This window comes from Sander lucioperca, chromosome 18 (genome assembly GCF_008315115.2).
Source record: "Sander lucioperca isolate FBNREF2018 chromosome 18, SLUC_FBN_1.2, whole genome shotgun sequence".
Lineage (NCBI taxonomy): Eukaryota > Metazoa > Chordata > Actinopteri > Perciformes > Percidae > Sander > Sander lucioperca.
The window spans coordinates 29,951,891-29,972,798 of NC_050190.1; the positions used below are offsets into that span (position 1 = coordinate 29,951,891).

Consider the following 20,908-nt stretch of genomic DNA (forward strand, 5'->3'; position numbering starts at 1 on the left):
CCTGGGCGTGTCTGACTGTGTCTGACTCAAGCTGCCAGCTTCCACTTCTGTCTGTCTGCGGCTGCACTTTCAGATGATCGCGACACTTTTAAAGCGAATTGACAGAACTGAATCCTCGCGGAGAGATGAGTTTCTACAGCGATGCGTCTTCCGAGGACCCGAGCGAGCTAGAGACTTTGGGGTAAGACCGTCTGACACTATATTAGTTTGATGTTATCTTAGTTTCCTGCCCTTTACCTGTTACAGAAAACGCTACGCTGCTAGAAGGAAACGAGTCGCTTGCCCCGATTGACATTCTGTACCAGACTCCGTTTACAAATCATGCAATTAAACGTATTCTTACCTATTCCCCAAAATATACACGTTGTAGAACATATGTTCAAAGTAGTCACAAAACAGCATGTCCTGATAAAATCGGCATTATATAATTCCCTACATCGTAGTGCCAAACATTCACTTTTCATTAACGTTACTTTGCAGAGTAAATAGTTGCTGTTGCTGTTCGCAGGTTCTCTGGACTTCATATATACGCTAGGCTACACATTTACTTTACTAGACAATTGCCGTGGAGATGTTTTAACTAATGTTAATGATGTTCCGTTTCCCATAACAAAGGCAGCATTAAACTGCCAAGTTCCTCGTCATAGAGAATGTGTTAAGCTGGTACACTTTAATAAATAAATAAATAAAAAAACATGTAGCCTAATCCTCAAGGTACAAAATGCAACTAATTTTATTAATGTAATGTAATCCAATGAAATAGCTCAGCTATGATTTTTTTTTTTTGTCTTTTAGTAAGCTGATAATGTCCATTTTTCTAGGTGTGCCTAATATTCTGTTCCCTCATGCATGTTAATGGAGATTGAAGAAACTCTTCTCAGTAGGCTATGAGTCAGTCCAATAACACCTCCACTAACTGCACCTCAGTGACTACGTTTACATGCACACCAATATTCCACTATTATTTTGAATATGACAATATTCCAGATTTGATTCAGCGCATTTAAACAGCATATTCCATTTGGATATTCCGAATAAGCTCTTTTTCCGAATTAAGCATTTACTCATACTCTCAGAAGTGCTTGGGTTTTTTTACATTTTTTTTTTTTAACACTCAGCAACCGTTGATGCAAATGAATGAACTTTCACATCCCTTTACTAGTTTCCTTTGCATTCGTCTTGCAGTCTGAGGCTTGTTTACTGCGAAAATCATCCCCATTTCATCTGAACATTGTGGAAGGTCACTTTCCCACTAGTGCTGGGCAATAAGTCAGTGTTATAGTTTCTAATTGTAAGAGATATTGCATTATGACAGTATCCCATTATCGTTGAGCAGAACACTTTTGCAAGGCACTATATCCGTGTCACATTCTCATTAAGGCCCTGACACACCAACCCGACGGATGACCGTCGGCAGAAAAGGCAGTCGGACTGATCAGTCGGCTCCCCGAGGTCCAAAAAGTGCCTCGGAACACACCGAAGCGACGCCGACTTGAGTGTACGTTCTGCAAGTGCGCGAGACCTAATACAAAAAATGAAAACCGGAAATGACGAATGCGCCACGTGGGTCTGGCTGACCGATAATGGCGGCTTGTTCGAAATACGATCTCGTATTGTACTAAAATAGTTCACTGAAACGTGTTTCTGAAAACATTTTAAGCGAGAAATAGGCCGTGCAGTTGCTGAATCTGTCTTCATTTCAGATCGACAAAGGTCAGTTTAAAAGATTTTCGTCACTCATCCCGCTCGCCATTTCCGGGTTAGCACTCCACCAATCAGATTGGTCATTGAGTCCGACTGCCCGCTTTCCGACCCAGCAAGTCAGGTCGGCCAAAATGAAGGCCGGCGGTCCCTCCGACGGACGACGGCACGGAACACACCTCGACCTCACCGACCTCGCCAGACTGTCTGACGGCCGATTATCGGGTTGGTGTGTCAGGGTCTTTAGGGGCTGAGCCCCCCTAAAGGTCTGATCCTAGAATCGCCCCTGAACATGCGAGACAACATAGAATTACACATTAAATACACACAATATAAACATACAAAATACAGTAGAGAGTCTACCAAATATACAGGTCAAATGTAGAGTTAATGTTTTGTGTTACTCATTTGGAGTTTTTGATGAAATGCATAACAGTGGAACATATAGTTCATGGGATTGCACGTCACTTTGAGTATGTTATATGTAATGTTGATTGGTGCATCCCTATTCTAATAAATGCCAGTGTTCGAGTGATTAATGTGGACCAGTGTGTACATCTCCCACAGAACAGGAAGAGGAGATGAGGGGAGAGAAAGGCACACTGTGTGGGTTTCCAACATTTTGGATCATGCTGGAGGAAGAATTTGGCAACTTTGATGATCTCTTTTTTTCTGCACAATACATTGAATGGATCAAGATTGCCTCTCACTTCACCTCGGTGTTGAGTTACAGCATATTTCTTGTTTATTTGGTTGAAGGTGGTACCACTATGACCTGTCGCGCCATGCTGCTGAGGCCCTTCTCTTGTCAAATGGGACTGATGGAAGTTATCTCCTGAGAAACAGTAATGATGGACCGGGCTGCTTCGCCCTGTCTGTCAGGTCAGTCTGCCTATAGTCTCGCTTTGCCAGACTGGTCTGGCTAGTCCACATAGCACTGGTACTTTGACAAAATATTTACACAATGAGATTTTTGATATATAATCATCAGTAATGTGGATGTAATGACTAAGTGGGTAAAGGCAAATAATATAACAGTTACAACAGTCTAGTAAGTTCAGAAAATGACATCACTTTACTGTAATGCAGCCTTTAAAACCAGGAAAAGATGGCAGTTATGCCATATAACAATATCCAAAATCTAAGACGATATCTAGTCTCATATCACGATATCGATAAAATATCGGTATATTGCCCAGCTCTAACCGGTGCCGAACATTTTTGAATGATACCCAGCCCTAAAGATGACGTATTTGTTATTTGAATATTTTTGCAGGTCAACCACTTTGAAAGTGCAACATTAAAATCTGTTTGTCATTTGACACATAGGGCGAAGGATTCTGTCAAGCATTTTCACGTGACGCGCAGAGACAACAGCTACGTGTTTGGGTTTAACGAGTATGCAACCCTTCAAGACTTTGTCAACCACTTCGCTAACCAGCCTCTGCTGGGCAGTGACACAGGTACGCAGCGCTTCAGATCGTCTCACTAACAAGCTTACTGCGTGTTACCAGCTCATACACTGAAACAACTTATTGCTCGGTTGGCTATCTTTTCTGGTTCATAGCTTTCACAGCGAAGGTAATAGTTTCTTTGAGCCTCTTTGAGGTCATACAAAAAAAATCACTTTTTCCAGCTCAACTTTGTGTTACAAATGTGGGAAAGGCTCACATACAGTAGATACGGAAGAGGATTAGGGCCACATGGGAAAAATGTACATAGTTGCGTCCGAAATTCCATATTAACATGCTATATTTAGTAGGCTAAGACTAGATTTTTTACTGTGTCCGAAACCTTAGTATGAAACCAATAGTAAGCGAATTGCATTCTAATGCTGGTAAAATATTACAGTTTGCAATACTGGACACCACGCCAGCATAAATATCCCACAATGCAATGTGGTAGTAACGGAAACGTTCATAACAGACAAAAAGGACAGAAACCGAGGAGCTCTGTAACGTCAATAACCCTGCTAATTTACATTTCTTCATATTTAAAGGTGCAGTAGGTAAGCCTTATAAAACTAACTTTCTGAGAAGTTGTCAATGTTCACATTTTTGGGCTAAGTCCTGGATCTTCCCAATCCTACCTACGGCACCTTTAAACGACTGTTGGTCTAGTTATTAACCCTTTTAAGTAATGTAAGCATTATCTGGCAATGCCGCCAGAGCGGAGGTCGGCAGGGGTTACGTGATGTAAAAGATGCTAATGAGCTCGCCAGCCTGAGATACGCAGGCCAGGCACTGAGTTCCAAAGCTGCCCGAGGATTTCAGTCTCTTACTTCTGAGGCTGTTGGGTGAAACCTCGTGTCCCTGATAGAGGACATCATGGCCTTTTTAGTGACGTAACATGTCAGGGTTTGAACATTAAAGGGTAATTTTTTTTTTTTTTTTTTTTTATCAACCTGGACCCTATTTTTCTATGTTTTTTTTGTGTGTAAGTGACTGATTGTAACAACAATCTTTGAAATTGGTCCAGTATTAGTGTGAACGCTGTAACCGGCAGCCATAGACCAGGCTGCAATGTAACCCTATGGGGCAAATGTGAATCGTCAATTTGGTCCACTAAAAGTTAATTTTCTGCCACTAAAAGGCTCCGATTTTTATTCTAATTGTCTAACAACATTATGGAAAGGATCCCTACAGAGATAGGCATTTTTAAAACCTCTTTAAGACCTTTCTGTTTATTTAGAAACAGCTCTGAGGTCGCCACCAGACTCCATTTTAAAAAAAAACAAAAAAAAAAAAACAGTCAAACTCAAACAAAAAATGTAAAATGCCAGCGGACAGGTACTACAGGATTGCTTAAAACCCATAACATACTTTTGAAAGTTGATTTTCCAGTGTTGCATGGCGCACAAATGTCACATGAACATAACATTGCAACACGCATTGTTGTAAAATCTCCACTTCACATTTTCCTATTCAACAACAAGAGAAAAGCCTGTTTAAAATAACATGTTTAAAAGAGCCAACATATTTTCACATGTAAATCGGTTAACTGTGTTTATTCTATATCTGTTGTGTATGAGGCCTAATTTCTTTGTATGTTTTTCTGAGAGTCAGAGTGTGTATTTATTTTAGTCATTAGAAATGTTTTTAAACTGTATTTTCTATGCTCTGTACAGCACTTTGATTTGAAAGCGCTTTATAAATAAATGTATTATTATTATTATTATTATTTCAACCAAAACTACAGTTGTGATGGTTGGGAAAAGTGGAAAGACGACCCAAAACGGCTTTTCATAATTTTTCTTTGTTTCTGTCGACTTTGATTGAAGTGTATTTTACGAAGCTAAAATTACTGTTTATTTACATAGAATCTGGTGGCTTTAGCGAACGCAATTTTGCTGATGTTTTTACGTTTAAAAAAGGATCTTACTCTTTAACTGAAAGGTCGACCTTAGAATCCTTTCCAGAATGTTGTCAGACACTTAGAATATTAATCTGAGCCTGTCGGTGGCAAAACGAGCACATTTGTGAACGTAAATAGAAGCTGCACAATTGTCCTATTAACTTACATTGTAGCTTGTTTCGCCACTGCCGACTGCAGCGATCTCGTTTAATACTGGACCAATTTCAAAGACTGTGGTTCCCATCAGTCAATTAGACACAAAAACATAGGAAAATAGTCCAGGTTGAAAAAAAACGGAAGTTACCATTTTAATAGTTTTCTTGTGGTCCTCCAAACTGGCTTCCAGTAGAATTTTATTGAATAAAGAGAATTCAATTTTGTGACTTTCATTTTCAGATATTTCTATATCTGAGGATGAATCAATAACATTTCAGTGCAGTGTATTATACACCATAGACAAACGTGTTCTTTATCCTCTGTGGATGACATTAGGGTTTGCCGGCTATTATATACTGCACCTGGTTTACAAAAAAGAGCAGAGGCAGACAAATAGAGGATAGAAATGTTCATTAGTATCTTCATTTTTAGAGAGAACGATATTCTATAACTCGGAGACAAGTCAAACATGCCAGCGGTCAGACAGGCACTACAGGATTGCTTGAAACCCATAACATACTTTTAAAGGTTGATTTTCCAGTGTTGCATGGCGCACAAATGTCACATGAAACATTGCAACATGCATTGTTGTAAAATCCCCACTTCACATTTTCCTAAGAGAAAAGCCTGTTTCAAATGTGCTGTCATAGTAGCTTTAGTCATAAAATAGGAAGGAAAAATACCAGTGGCCATGAGCAGTTAATAATCTATGAGACATAGGGGCTGACAGTGGGCAATAGTTCTTTTACCATGTTGTTTGTGTTGTTGGATGTTGTATTTCCTCTGTGTTTTAATGTGAGGTAGTCGGGCCTGTAACCTCCCCTCTGCCTCTGAACCAGGAACCCTCATCGTGCTGAAGTGCCCGTACCCGTGGCGTGTGGAGGAGCCATCCATCTACGAGTCTGTGCGAGTTCACACAGCGTTACAGTCAGGCCGCACAGAAAACGATCTGGTGCCCAATGCACCATCGGTATGACACACATCTGTGAGCAGCTGATACCAAATCATATCGAAATACCTCTGTGATGTGACCAAAGTAACCTACAAGAGGGCTCAAACTCCCACTTTCTTTAAGTGAGCCTTGAAAGATAGTTCTGGATTATCTCAACTGGTGCATAGAGCTGAGCATTCAACCACATCTCTCAGTTGTTGGCTCAGTTGTCATCCCACAACCTGAGTTTGGATTTTTTGTCATCAAACTACAAGAGACCACAGTATACAGGAAGATAAGGCTGCACAATATGAGGAAAACATCTAATTGCGATTATTTTTGACTGATATTGCGATATGATTCACGATATTGGAGGGAATGATCATTTGTGTATAATTTTTCTCATTTTCGTTGAAAAATGTTAAAGTAAGTAAAGTCTGTAGGGTATGATTTATAGGCTGGGAAGTCTCTGCAGCACCACAACACTTCATTCAGAATGGTTTGACACATCTTTTGCCTTTAACAAATATTGCCCCCCCTCCTTGCGATTTGGATATTGCACTAGTCCATATTGCAAACACCAGACCCTCTCAGTTGTAACTGAGAGTGGGTCTGGGCAAGCTTCATTCACAGCGCATTTCCAAAGGGGCGTCACTAACGGACGCCGCTCAAATGCCTCTGGGCGCAATTGGATAGTCCTTCAACCAATCAGACCAACGATCCGGGTGACGTAGCAGCGACAGCGGCATCAACGGGTTGCTGCGCTTCGGTGGCCATTAAGTTGAATGTAAACCAAAAGCTGCTTGCCGTCGCTGCGCTATCGTCATCGTGTAAAGCCCGCCATTAGTTGCAGCCCTAGTGAGGACCCTCATACACAGAACACAACATCTGTCAGTGAGGAGGTAGTCTCGCATTGTCAGACCTTCCTCCACAGCGCTACCAAGGATGGTCTGGCGAGTCCACGCAGCATTCCAGGATGGGAGAAAAACGTGCTCTGGTTTATTGGCATTTCTTTAAACCAATCACAATCGTCTTGAGCGGTGCTAAGCCCCGGACGGAGCCATGGTGCCGCTGCAACACAGACTTGGGAAGGAACTTGTTTTGGTGGAACATGTGTACGTTGAAAAGTTGTTTTAGTCGTGCAACAGAAAGATTGGACAGATAGTCTAGCTAGCTGTCTGGATTTACCCTGCAGAGATCTGAAGAGCAGTTAACCATAGTCCTCAGAAATCCACCTGAGTTTAGAATTCCAACACAAAGAAAGCAGAAGTTAACGGACATCCGGCCGAAAAGAGTGACATCCAGCGAAATTTCCGGCAGCACTGGAGCAATCCCGGAAGTGGAACCTCGTGGATATAGACTAGTGAGGAGCAGAATAAAGAGGGAGGTGCAGCTGTCCGGTGGGCCATCAGGACCAATGGGTACAAGGAGTGGATGAAGAGAATCCCACCCTGACTCATGCACACTGCAACCCAACAGGGTTCACCAGAAACATCTCTCTAACATAAGTATCTGGACCCTGGGCAAGAGACTGAATGAACACCAGACCAGAAGCACTCACAAATTCCACTGGACCAGCAGTCATTCACATCTGACACCAGAGACCACTGGTCACCACCTCCAACCAGTGTTGTAGTCGAGTGTGGAGTCGGAGTCAAGTCTTGAGTCCCCAGTGTTCGAGTCTGAGTTCAAGTCCAAGAGGAGGAGGAGTCGAGTCACCATTACCTGTGTTCGAGTCAGAGTCGGGTCACAATTCCCCGAGAATAGCTAGCTATTCGAGTCCGAGTCCAGGACTTGAGTACTCCATCACTGGCCCCTGCATTAAACCGTTAGGAACTAAATATACTATATCAATATCTTCATATCAAATTTGTATGACCTATTACACATTAAAGTAGTCAGAAACTTAATCCAACTTCCGAGTCCAAGTCCAAGTCATCAGTAATCGAATCCAAGTCGAGTCACGAGTCCAGAGAATAGCGATCTTGAGTCGGACTCAAGTCCGAGTCCACGTCTCCAGTACTCCATCCCTGCCTCCAACCATATACAACCACCTGTTGTCATATGGTGGAGTTCCATACTTGTGTTGTGGACTAAACCAACCCCATGACAAATGAGCCAACAACTTCCTTCACTGATGAAGAACCATGATATGTGGTTGAAAGCTCCCAAGAAAGAGAGTAAGTTGAGTTAAGATGATTTCGGCCCAGATCCAAGTTGCAATAAACCAGAATTATCCTTGAAAGTCAATACTTCACTCACAGTAGAGTCATGTTTCCACTAACACAAAGCGTGTCTTTTCAGCTGGGCACAAAGGAAGGCTATCTGGTGAAACAAGGAGCTATTGTGAAGGTAAGAGCAGTTGAAATCTGCTTTTATTAGGAAATGTGTAGTTGAAAATGTAACTGTAACTGTAGCGGAGCAGCAGTGGTTCAGTGTCACTGACCACAGACTGAGGCGATATTAAAAATATATCCACTGTGAAACCTTTTTGCAGAGCTGGAAACAGAGATGGTTCACACTCAACAGATATGAACTCAAATACTTCAAAGACAAAATGGTCAGTCCCTCTCTAGCTTTGTGCAGTTTCACAACTTCACTTTTCAGATATCTAATTAGAGCAATAGAGCTCAACAGTGACCGCCCACGTTTTTAACAGCTCTGGTTCCGGAAAGTGTTTTTCCCCATTCATTTGTTCCATTGACGTTTCAAAAATTTCTTATATAAAGAGTTTTAAGTCTGGAACCAAGCCACCAGATCCAAAAAAAACATTATGAAAATGGCAAAAAAGGCAAAGGTAGAAGATTGTGTACAGAAACTATCATAGACTTAAATGGTAGAAGCTCGATCTAGCCGTTCATGGTTTCGCGGGTACAGTAAACGTTTCCATGGTAACAGTGAGTTGGACCAATCAGAGATGCCGCTGTTATGCTTAGGATTGTGGCTAGTGTAGTATTTCTCCATAAGATTAAAGAATAAAGACATGTTTTTCTTAAAACAAAGTTGATTTCATACAGACTTATAGCTTCTACAGGAGCAAAAAATTCCATTCCACAACCTCGTAGCTCGTGGTTAGTCTACCTCTGATAGTAAATCCTTATGGAGAAAATCAATTGGATTTTTACTTCTGGAACCACGCTGTTGAGCTCTATTGTATTGAGGTTAAGTTACTTCTAGTCACAGCAGACACACTTGTAAGCTGTAGTTCTATGTTGCAGTGTGAGGAGCCCATTCGAACCCTGGATCTGAAGGCCTGCTCTGCAGTGCAGTTTGACTACTCTCAGGACAGAGTCAACTGTTTCTGGTAAGTGATGTCAGTCAAGGATGAGCACTGAGAGGATGCACCATTAGGGATTCTACATGAAGGAAAGTGGTTCTCTATCGTATCGAGACTACCTCTCTTAACAGAGTTACATTTTCCATATGTACGCAGTTTACGTGGATATCACTTTAAGACACACCACTACGTGGCCCATACTTGGGCATAAAAGGCCCAGGTGTGCATAGGTTCACTGATTAACATTGATTGGAATGGTGTCTGAGAGAGATAGTCTACCCTGTAACCGAACGATAAGAAAACTCAACCACAAGTGTGTTTCATCCTTCAATAGGAGCCATACTCTTTATTTGAAATAAAGTAACAATTCAATTATGTTCTGCGGCTAAACTGGGCTCTTGTAGAGGCAAAGTGGGAGCTTACACCCACACACTATGGTATCTGATTATTTAGAAGGGTGCATTTGAAAGAAAATTGTGATTGGGGATGTAACGATACACTCATGGCACGTCTAAAACAACCTTTGAACGTACACACGTTCCACCAAAACAAGGTCCTTCCCGAGGCTATTTTGCAGCGGCACCGTGGCTCCGTCCGGCGCTTAGCACTGCCCAAGACGATTGTGACTGGTGTAAAGAAATGCCAATAAACCAGAGCACGTCTTTCTCCCATCCCGACAGCTGTATGGACTAGCCAGACCCTCCTCCGCAGCGCTGTGGAGGAAGGTCTGGCAATGCGAGACTAGAACTATGGTAAACGCTCTGCATTTATATAGCACTTTTCTACCTTACTGGACACACATTCATACACCGATGGCGGAGAACTAGATTTTGACAAAGGACAGAGGACTTTCACCCCAGAGACCGGGGTTTGTGTCCTGCGTGTCACCTTTCTTAAACCCAACTGTCCCGTTCTTATCCCGCGTGTCACGTAAACGTACCTTTTGTAAGCCCACCCACGATTTTTTCCTAAACCTAACTGCGTCAATACTGACGCCAATAGTCCTGACCAAACGCATTTAGATATGATGTTAAAGGAGACTTTTAGCGGCAATAACAACGGCAAAGGCACCTGACCAAGCGTCCGTATTTTACGCAATGGGAGTGAGAATGTGTTGGCTGATGAAGACTGAGAGGTGTGTTTTAAAGTGATTTTTAATGCACACTGAGCCCATGGTCAAGACAAAATTCCATGCCAAACTCATTATGTCGAGTTACATACTACAACGTCAATGTCGGGCAAAAACCTTGTATCTCCATATTTTGTCATTTACATTTTTTTCATGAATCAATGCTACAGGTCACCCATTACGTCTGTCTGTGGGTTTTACAAATATTTCAACAGTGACAAGGTCATTCGTCTAACTTTTCTTTCTTTCACTTTTCTGTGAAAAATAGCCAAGTAGCCAAAAAGCCTTTTTTAATTTCCTGAAAAGATAGGGTTTTGAACATAGCAGCAATGTTAAGCAATATGTTTGGAGCAAAGTTGGGGATTTCAGAACACAAATTAAGGAGTGTATCTTTTGCAACAATTACAATTATGAATGAATCCTTTAAGTCACTTGCAGCTTCTGAAATGCTAATATTTACTTCTTTATAGTAAATGTAATGTGTTTTGGTTTTAGACTGTTGGTTGGACAAAACAAGACATCTTAATAAGTCAGCTTTAGAGACTTACCTGACATTTTATAGACCAAATGATTATTTGATCAATCCTTAAAATAATCAACAGACTAATCGATAATGAAAATAACTGTTAGTTGGAACCCTAGAAATACAGAACATGAACATCAACCCCAGACTAAATGAATACAACATGCATACATGATGTAATGAAGAGATATATATATGCAGTATGAACAAAAGAAAAAACGTGTGCAGATGACATAGAAAAAGCCGATAAGTCACAGCTCTGCAGTGTGATGCCACAGCCACCTGTACTTCTCCATGGCAGCAAAATGTGACATTTGTGTTGTTTGAAAAAGGGAAGTGTGAGCAGCTAAATAACAGAAGGAAACTGGGGGAGGGGAGGACAAATGCACTGAAGTGATAACCCCATTTACACAATGCTGCACAGTTGGATACCAATCCAAACAGCACTGTAAAACCTGGTGGAGGGTGGGGGTGTGGCCTTGACCAACTGCCATGCTTCGCTTGTTTTCAAGCCATGATGTCTCTCTCTTTCTCATGGGTGGGCCAAATTCTGTGGGTGGGCAAAGCAGAGAAAGGGGAGGTAACCTTTCCCCTTATGACATCTGAACTTTCATTTTCTCAAAGGCAGAGCAGGATACCCAGGGCTTGGTTTACACCCATTGCCATTTCTAGCCACTGGGGGACCATAGGCAGGCTGGGGGAACTCATATTAATGTTAAAAAACCTCATAAAGTGAAATTTTCATGCCATGGGACCTTTAAACAAAATGGCACCACCTACAGCCTGTAGTGCAATTTGCAAAAATCCACCGCTCCCTGTTCAGATGCACCAATCAGGGCCGGGGGGGGGGGGGGTTCTAACTGCGTGTCAGTCACTGCTCATGCACACGCATTCATTCTCCCTTGTTCGGGGAGGGGCTTAGGAGACCGTTTTGGGCCTTAGCAGAAAGGGGGGAGGGACTGAGAAGTTGTCGATGTTCAAATTTTTTGGCTAAGTCCTGGATTTTCGCAATCCTACCTACAGTACCTTTAAAACACTAAAGTATTAAAAACAAGAACAAGATTCCAATGATGTTTTTTTCCAGTACCCTTAAAATAAGTTTAAAATCCGCTAGTGGGATCAAGCTGGACAGGTTTAGATCCTGCTGGAGTGTATTCCTGGTTGAGGCGGCAGAAAAAGAGAAAATCGTGTGTGAAAAAGTGTGTAAGTGTGAGGTGAAGAAGAGGCACTGTACAGAGTCTTCTGAATATGTTAGGAATCCAGATTTAATGGCTGATATTTAGAAGGGGTGTAACGATACATCGACCTGAATCGATATATCGATTAAATCCTCAACAATCCAATGTCATCCATTCAAAGTGAAAATATCGATACATATCGTCATCTTTACGATGCGCCTTTATTTTGAAATACCCACTTTATATTCTTTTTTTTGTTTTTTTATTAAAAAGAGTAGTTTGTTTTTAATTTAAATGTCTGGAAACGCTCAGTAATGAAATCGTCACATTTTAGTTGCTTTTTGTAAATATATAAATGTACATGTGACTGACTGTGTTAAATGTATCATCTAGTATTGGTCGCAGGACCCTAAATTGAATTGAAATCGTATCATGGCAGACTTTAAGATATCAGTAAATATTGTATCGTTGTCCAAAGCATCGATATAATATTGTATAGTGATAAAACGTGTGATTTACACGCCTAATATTTAGTGGCTTAAATACAACAAGGAAAAGAAAGTGAAAGCATTTTTGCTGTTGTTTCATTATTGAGATATTGTACTGCTGTATTTCTTTATGGTTGAAAAATGTATACTTACCCAATATCTACCCATCATTAAACTTATTGGACCCTTATTGGGAACCCTAACCCTAACACCAGATACTGACTGTTTTTCGGAAGTAATCATTAATTTTACCTGAAGAACGTTGTATGGAACCATCCATGTTATTTTTGGGCAATTTGGTTGAAAAAAATCCATATTTCTGATATAAAAACACTTTGAAATGGGTCAAATTTGACCTGAGGACAACACAAGGGTTAAACTTGAGAGACATAGCGTATCTAAACTACACCCTAACTATGAAACAAAAGGTTTGTGACAAATCACAGATTAATGACAAGAGATGAAATCATACATCCTGTGTCTGCACACGTGACTTTTACATTAAACCTAGATAATAATAGGGCAATGGTGGCCTAAAGGTTAGAGACGCGAGCTTGTGACCGGGAGGTCTTCGGTTCAATCCCCAGACCGACAGGATAAAATCTGGGTGGGGAAAGTGAAAGAACAGTGCTTGTTCCTCCCTCATTACCACCACTGAGGTGCCGTGCTGAGGTGCAGAATGTGATCAGGGCGTTCCTGCAAAAGAGAGGTTGTCTCTCAGTGAACCTTCCCTGAATAAATAAAGGTTAAAATAAAATAATGCGCATATGTTCTTCTTATCTGTGTGTCTACAGCCTTGTGTTTCCCGAGAGGACATTTTATCTTTGTACAAAGACGGGTGTGGAGGCAGATGAGTGGATCAAAATCCTGAGGTGGAAGCTGGTGAGTTTGTTCAGACTGCATGTTTTACAATAGTGCTGGCAGGAAGTGGGATATTTCACCAGAGGAGCATATCATAGTGTAGCAAAGGGGAAAAAAAAAACCAATTAAAGAACTATTGAAAATGTGCTGCGCATCTCTGGAAATATAGCAAGGTCCCGCAGTCATGTAGCCAGACTGGGGGGGGGAGGGGTGGTCTTTTTTTCAGAAAGTGGACCTTTTTGCAGTTTTTTTCATTTTGTATCTAATTTTGAGGTTCAAAATCTTCATTTGGTGGTATCTTAACAAGCACGCTTTTTGATGCATCGAAAATATTTACTACAAAGTTGTCAAATTGCTTACCAAGATCATGTACCACCTTTTTCAGTCCAAATGTCACATGGAGGTAAACACATCACACATATGTTGGATGGCCTCACAGATGTTGCTATGAGTGCATAAAGTTAGTTGCATGGATTGTTGAAACATTAAGCTCTAGTGCGTAACTTTTTGATATTAATGAACGTCCGTTACATTCAAGCCATTGCCAAATGAGTTGCTACAAAGCTAATTAGCTAATAAGACTATCAGCTCCACACAGCTCTCTCTGGATTTCTCAGTATGACTATGTTGTATTACGAGAAACTTGAGTGAAGGTAATTACCTCTTCTGAAGAGTCCCTCATGTTGTTTTAATCCTCCGTGTCCTCCTTGGCTACTAGCAACTGTGTGGAGGAGGGGCGGGGTTGGTGCACGATCACGGAAGGCTTGTATCATGTGGACACGCTGTTGTCATTACTTAGAATTCCTCATGGGGGGCACAGAAACTTCACACTATAGCTTTAGACCAGGGGTCTTCAAAGTTTTTTAGGACCTACTGCTTATTGTATGCAATTGAGTTGCATATTCAACTTTATTATTATTATACATCATGTTGTAATGTTAAACCTACATTTGGAAGGCATAATGAATCCTTAAGCTTAACTGTATGGCTACCGTAGTGGCTACCTTATCAATAGTAAGTGTAGTAAGTATAGTAAGGCTAATTTATCTTTGCTAATTAATTAATTAATTAATTAATTAATTAATAATGAATATGTTGGATTCATATTAATGTACTGTATATTTTCAAACATAATTAAAAATTTCTTTCAAAAACATATTTAGGCAGCCCCCCTTGACTAACTTTGAGGACCCCCTAGGGGTCACGGACCCCCTGTTGAAGATCTCTGCATTAGATGTTAAATTGTTACATGTCGCGTGCCAGTTAACACAGTCACAGAAGTGGGTCTTTCAAACCACCCTGAACACCCCCTGTCTACGGGCTTGTCCCGACTTTCATGGGGGTTGTTGAAAAGCATTCTGGGAAACAAGAGGAAATCACAAATTGAGGTTCAGTAGAAGGAGACAAGGCAGGTCAAGGGAAAGTTGCATTACAATTACAACACTTCATGACACAGTAGCCCGGCAGTGCAATGAATCTGTGTCTGAGGGAGGATTTCTGCTTTGAGCTGCTTTGATACAGCTTGTGTCATATTAACCCACTTCCTTAATTCTTCCACCGCTGATTGTCTGCTGGTTGAAAAAAAGCACACTGCTGTTAGTACTCTACCTCATGTTATCCTCACATTTACTAACACCCTTTATCCTGGGGGTCAATTTGACCCCAGCGATTTACAGCTATAGTGCGTAGTTTCTGTCGCCCCCATGAGGAATTCTAAGTAATGACAACAACACTGTCGGCGCGTCCACATTAGAGCTGTAATCGGGCCTTAATAGCCCGACGGAATTCGAGCCCGACAGAATACGTCCCAAACCTGACAAGTACATTTTGATTGACAGCTTTTTAAAAGCCCAAACCCGTTTACAGCCTCTTGCCTTTTGTCAAGAATGAGTCATTTATAAAAAATGTTAACATCATGTATTCATGACTAACGTAGGCTATAGGCCACTTGGAAGTTGGAACAAAGAAATAAAATAAGTCATCCAGAGGCCAGCCTCCGTTTCACCTCCTCAGCATCCATTTTCGCGCTAATCGAAAAGCATCGCCTGACCCCTCATATTCGCTCGATGGTGTTTTTTGCCCCCAACTGCTCCTTCCAGGCAGCGCTCCGACCGCTGCCTTCAAGGCACCTAACCCTAACCTTAACCTTAACCCTAACCCTAACCATAACCAGTGCCTAATCCTAGTGCCTCCCAGGGAGCGCTGCCTGGAAGGAGACGTTGGGGGCAAAACCTCATTTACCGCGCAACATGGGGAGCAAGCCCGAGCCCAGCCAGAGCCCGTGCAACGATCTTCAGCTCTAGTCCACATGATACAAGCCTTCTGTGATCACGCAGCACCCCCACCCCTCCTCCATGCAGTTGCTAGTAGCCAAGGAGGACACAGAGGATTAAAAAAACATGATGGACTCTTCAGAAGAGGTCATTATCTTCACTCGAGTTTCTGAGCGTGAAAATCACCGGACGCCACAATCTTCTGAACATAGCCATACTGAAAGATACAGAGAGAGTTGTGTGGAGCTGATAGTCTTAAATAGCTTTGTAGCAACTCATTTGGTAATGGCTTGAATGTAACGGATGTTCATTAATATCAAAAAGTTACACACTAAAGCTTTAAACATCCAGAAAATGATTGTAATTTGATCTGTCTGCTACTTTGTCTCTTTGTCGACTACCTAAATACCCCTTTCGATGAAACATAACCCCCCCTCTACACCCCGTATAGATCCAGAATACCGCTTTACGCGACTATGAAAAAATAAAAAAATCTAAAAATAAAATCCCTGAACGTTTTGGTGCTTTAATGGCTTCTTACAGAAGCTTTGGCTTGTTTTTTGTCTTACTGCTCCATCATGGTATGTTTATGGTCTCATTTATATTATTCACTGAATATTGTATTATGTATTGATATTGTAGGTGGTGGGCGTGGTCGCCGGGGTTTGGGCAGAAGTAATAACAGTATATTTGTTTGCTTCACCTGTTCACCGGGTTTGTGGGCTTTGACAGAGAGGGGGGTGAGCCTGGGAGCGAACGCTTTCTGTTGACCGCCCTCACACAATTATTCGCATCACAAAGTCATTTTACATTTGGTAACTGCAGTGCTAGTTGTACTTTACATGTGGAGGAATACACGATTGAAATTGGATCTCCAGTGTTTTTTTCATCTCACAGTGTTTAGTCCCTTGCTGCAGCATTTTTTTGGATTGTTTACAGCTGCAACACTTCCTTTTCAGCAGTTCCTTACCCAGGGCGTCCAATGGGAAACAAGTTATCACATTCAATTCTATGACCATTCAGTCCTTCTGCCATGTCTAGTACCACCCTCATGCCCTGATTCTCTCTTCAGGTGCTTTCCCAGTTCACACCTGCATACTCTAGGCATAGCTAAACTGTGAATGCCGCCCATATTTTGAAAGTGTATTTGTCTGGGTTGTTTGATATATATTGTCTGAAGGGATGATGACAAGGAAATGCAACTAGATATTCATCCACAGTCACGTGGGGGCCTGGATTGTAATGAGAGGGTAATTGCTGGAATCTGTTGGAATTGTTGATTGTTGAATCTGTGTCTGTAACCCTGAGGAAATTGGGTTTGTTGCACTGTAAAAGAATGCTGCATCAGTGGGAGACTTACCATAGGCTTAGTCCATTTATTTCAACCAGCTGGAGACTTACGAATGCTGGGAAATGTATTAATAAACTCAAAATGTTTTTAATAAACCCATTTGATGGTTTTAGGGAAAGCTCAGTGGGACGTTTATTCAACTCAAAGTCGTAGAAGAAGGCGACTTTAACTCAAGTGTTCTGAAGGTGGCAGCAGCCGTTTTATGTTAACTTGGCTTAAAGTGCTCATATTATGCTTATTTTCAGGTTCATAATTGTATTTAGAGGTTATATAAGAATAGGTTTATGTGGTTTAATTTTCAAAAGACACCATATTTTTGTTGTACTGCACATTGCTGCAGCTCCTCTTTTCTCCCTGTGTGTTGAGCTCTCTATTTTAGCTACAGAGTGAGACATCTCACTTCTGTTCCATCTTTGTTGGGAGTCGCACATGCTCAGTAGCTAGGTAAGGACTACTAGCCAGTCAGAAGCAGAGTATGAGGGCGTGCCATGCTAGCAGCTAGGTGAGCATTCTATCACGTGTTACAAAGTGACGCACGTTTGTCTCTGAAGTAAAGGCTGGACTACAATAGAGCTGTTTGGAGCAGTTTGTGAACAGTGTTTTCTGTTGGAGATGGTAAGTCCCTTTGCGGTGGACTTTGGGCTTTTTCACTTTGTGGAAGCTATAACGTGCACAAAAAAGATATATAAGACAATAAAGGAAAGGGGAAAAAACCAAAAAGCATAATATGAGCACTTTAAAACTAACAAACTTAACAGTATTTAGGAGATCAGTTGATTTCACTAAGCTGATTTCTGTGTTTTTGGACACTCTTTGTTTCTAGTCACAGATAAGCAAAGGTCGATGACTGCTGTCAGTGGACTCCCTGGAGATGGAAAGAAGACGTCCCAGATACTCTGCTGGAGGAACAATGAAGAACAGCACCATTGAAAACTGAAGAGTAAACTCCAATATGAGTTACAGTGGCACACATTGTACTGACTGGAGGCTAACTACTTAGCCTTATGATAGGCCAGAGATAAGTGGCATGTAAGCGGTCTTACTTTGCTGCTGTTCTTACCCAGAGTTGTTCCTAGCATGTTTAAAATGATCATTTACTTTAACAACTATTTACTTAAAAGGATGTTGCTAGCATTATTTTATAAAACCCAAAACCTACAATGTGTTAGCCTGTGTCTCAGTTCTTTCTGACTTCGTGTCTGTGGCGCTCAGCTCCAAGCCCATTGGTTCCTACTGGTGAGGAAACGGCTCACTAATATATAGTTAACAGCAACAGCTGGCCACTTTTCTTTGTTAGCAAACATTAGTTAAACAGTAGGGAAATTATGCATTTGTTGTCTTATTTACACTCTGTAGTTTGTTTATATTTCCAGCATCAATGTGTATGTGGGATTGAGTAAAAATAATTTGCAACATCCAGTACAACCGTGTGGTCATTGATGTGTGGAATGGAGCTCTGTGGGACAGAGGAAGAAGATTTATCAGGCTGTGTAGGCCTCATGAAGCTTCATTAATCGTGGTCTTTATTTTATGAGCCCACTAGATGGCAGTGTTGTAGTCAAGACCACCTAAACCCAAGACCAGGTCCTCACCAAGACCCGAGTGTATCGAGACCAAGACAAGACCAAGACTTGGAGGGGTTGAGACCAAGTCAAGACCAGACCAGTGTGAGTCCCACACTGCACAGCACAATAAAATGTGGAAAATGCTAACCATTGGTAGGTTTGGGCATCTTAACGATATAAACAATTTTCGTTCCAATTCTGAATCTTCCTTCCGATTCCGGTTCTTAACGGCTACGTCTAAGTCTTAATGCTTAATTCGGATTTTTTGCTCAGATCCGATTTTTTTGTTTAGTTTGGCTGTTCACATTACATTTTAAAATTTTTCCTATATCAGATTCCAGTCTGAACTGTTTGCGGTTTCGAACTGACCCGCATGCGCAAAAGCACGCTGTTGCACTAAAGTTAGGGAAGTTATGGAGGAAGTAAGCATTTTGGCTTTTATTTCAAAATGTTTGTGGAATGGAAGTGGTCTAAAGCTGATTACACACCAACCAGACGGCCAACCGTCGGCAGAAAAGGCAGTTGGACTGATCAGTCTCCCCGAGTTGGTCAAAAAAGTGCCTCGGAACACACCAAAGAGACGAGACGTAATACGTCTCCATAACAGCAGGCGGCGCTAATCTGTATTGTCACCCAAAAATGAAACCCGGCAGCTGATTGGACGAATGCGTCACATGGGTCTTGTTTCTCTGGAAATTCAAAGACAGACTGTCATGGCGGCTTGTTCAGAATACAATCTCATATTTTACTAAAATAGTAGATTAATAGATAATAGATTTTCGTCAGATTTTGAGAGACTAGTCACACTCATTCCGCTCCCCGTTTCCGGGTTAGCACTCTACCAATCAGATGGGTCATCCGACTGCCACCAGTGCCCGCCCCGCCGATTATACATGTCAAATCGGCCAAAATGAAGGATGACGGCCCCTCGGACGGACGACGGCACGGAACACACCGAACAGACTCGAGTCACTGACCTCGCCAGACTGTCCAACGGCCGATTATCGGCTCTGTGTGTCCGGGCCTTAAATCTGTTTGAAAAAAATCTGATCTGGGCAAGATTTGAGTGTTCACACTACTTCTGAAGAAGTCTGACCTGGTCACTTGACCCCCAAAAAAAATCTGATTTGGGTCACTTTTGCCTGCAGTCTGAACGTAGCCATAGATTCTCGATTCCGATTCTTTGAAGGGGTGGAGTTGAAAGGGGTCACATGCTTATTTCACAGATAAGAGGAACATTGTATTTGAATTCAATGGGGATTTACAGTTTTACCAGGCTTTTTCAATGTGAAATAAAGCCACACAACACAACAAGTGCTTGGAAGTACTGTGGCGCATGTTCAATTTGGAACCGATGATTGGATTTCGAAACCAAAATTTCCAAGCCATTCCAATAAAAAAAAAAAAAAAAAGATTTCATTGGAATCGTGATTTCTGAAACGATTCCAAGTTGGAACCGGTTCTCGATGCCCAATCCTAACCATAGGCATTCCTCAAACTGATCTGAAAGAGCCATAATCCTAAAAAAAAAAAAAAAAAGCCACCAAATTATTTTCTTCATTAACCTCTTTTAATTGCCGTAAGTGTATTATAAGAAATGCCGGTAACACTTTACTTGAAGGTATCTACATAAGAGTCACATGACTGTCATGAACACATGAACCCTAACTCTAATCTGTAATGACAAAAACTGAATGACACTTAATGACAGAAGCGTTATGTCATAAACGTTTGACTTGTTTATAATGTTTGACACGTTCATGACAGTGTCATGTCACTCTTATGTAGATACCTTCAAGCAAAGTGTTACCCAAATGCCTTGATAAAATAATCAAAAGGCAGTTGTGGTCTTGGCTGGTTTTAAAATATAATCCAGAGTCCTCTTTATCTGAGAACGAGACCTTGAAAAAGTGGTCTCAGGACTGATCTCGAGTGCTACAACACTGCTAGATGGCGCTCTCAGTTTAAAGAAAAAAGCTCAAGGAATGACAATTCAGCACACTGAATTTTTTTTGTTGAACAGAGAGTGTCATCTAGTGGGCTCAGAAAATAAAGAAAATGATTTACGAAGCTTAATTTGGTCATCACTGGTTTTAACCTGTAGCACAGGAATATCTATTT

General features: G+C 41.4%; 1 protein-coding gene across 1 annotated transcript; it reads left to right on the top strand.

The window, feature by feature from the left end:
- The first annotated feature begins 17 nt into the window (after positions 1–17).
- On the top strand, positions 18–18,371 carry dapp1 (dual adaptor of phosphotyrosine and 3-phosphoinositides). The gene is made up of 9 exons (XM_031321368.2): positions 18–181; positions 2,461–2,583; positions 3,031–3,164; positions 6,051–6,181; positions 8,447–8,494; positions 8,640–8,702; positions 9,361–9,446; positions 13,532–13,619; positions 18,046–18,371. The coding sequence occupies exons 1-9, from the start codon at positions 126–128 to the stop codon at positions 18,067–18,069; spliced, it is 753 nt and encodes a 250-aa protein (XP_031177228.1). The 5' UTR covers positions 18–125; the 3' UTR covers positions 18,070–18,371.
- Positions 18,372–20,908: the final 2,537 nt, after the last annotated feature.

Coding starts and splice junctions, on each gene's coding strand:
- dapp1 (XM_031321368.2), top strand. CDS start 126: ATGAGTTTCTACAGCGATGCGTCTTCCGAGGACCCGAGCGAGCTAGAG. Junction 6,182..8,446: donor TGGTGCCCAATGCACCATCG/GTATGACACACA, acceptor GTGTCTTTTCAG/CTGGGCACAAAGGAAGGCTA. Junction 8,703..9,360: donor AATACTTCAAAGACAAAATG/GTCAGTCCCTCT, acceptor TCTATGTTGCAG/TGTGAGGAGCCCATTCGAAC.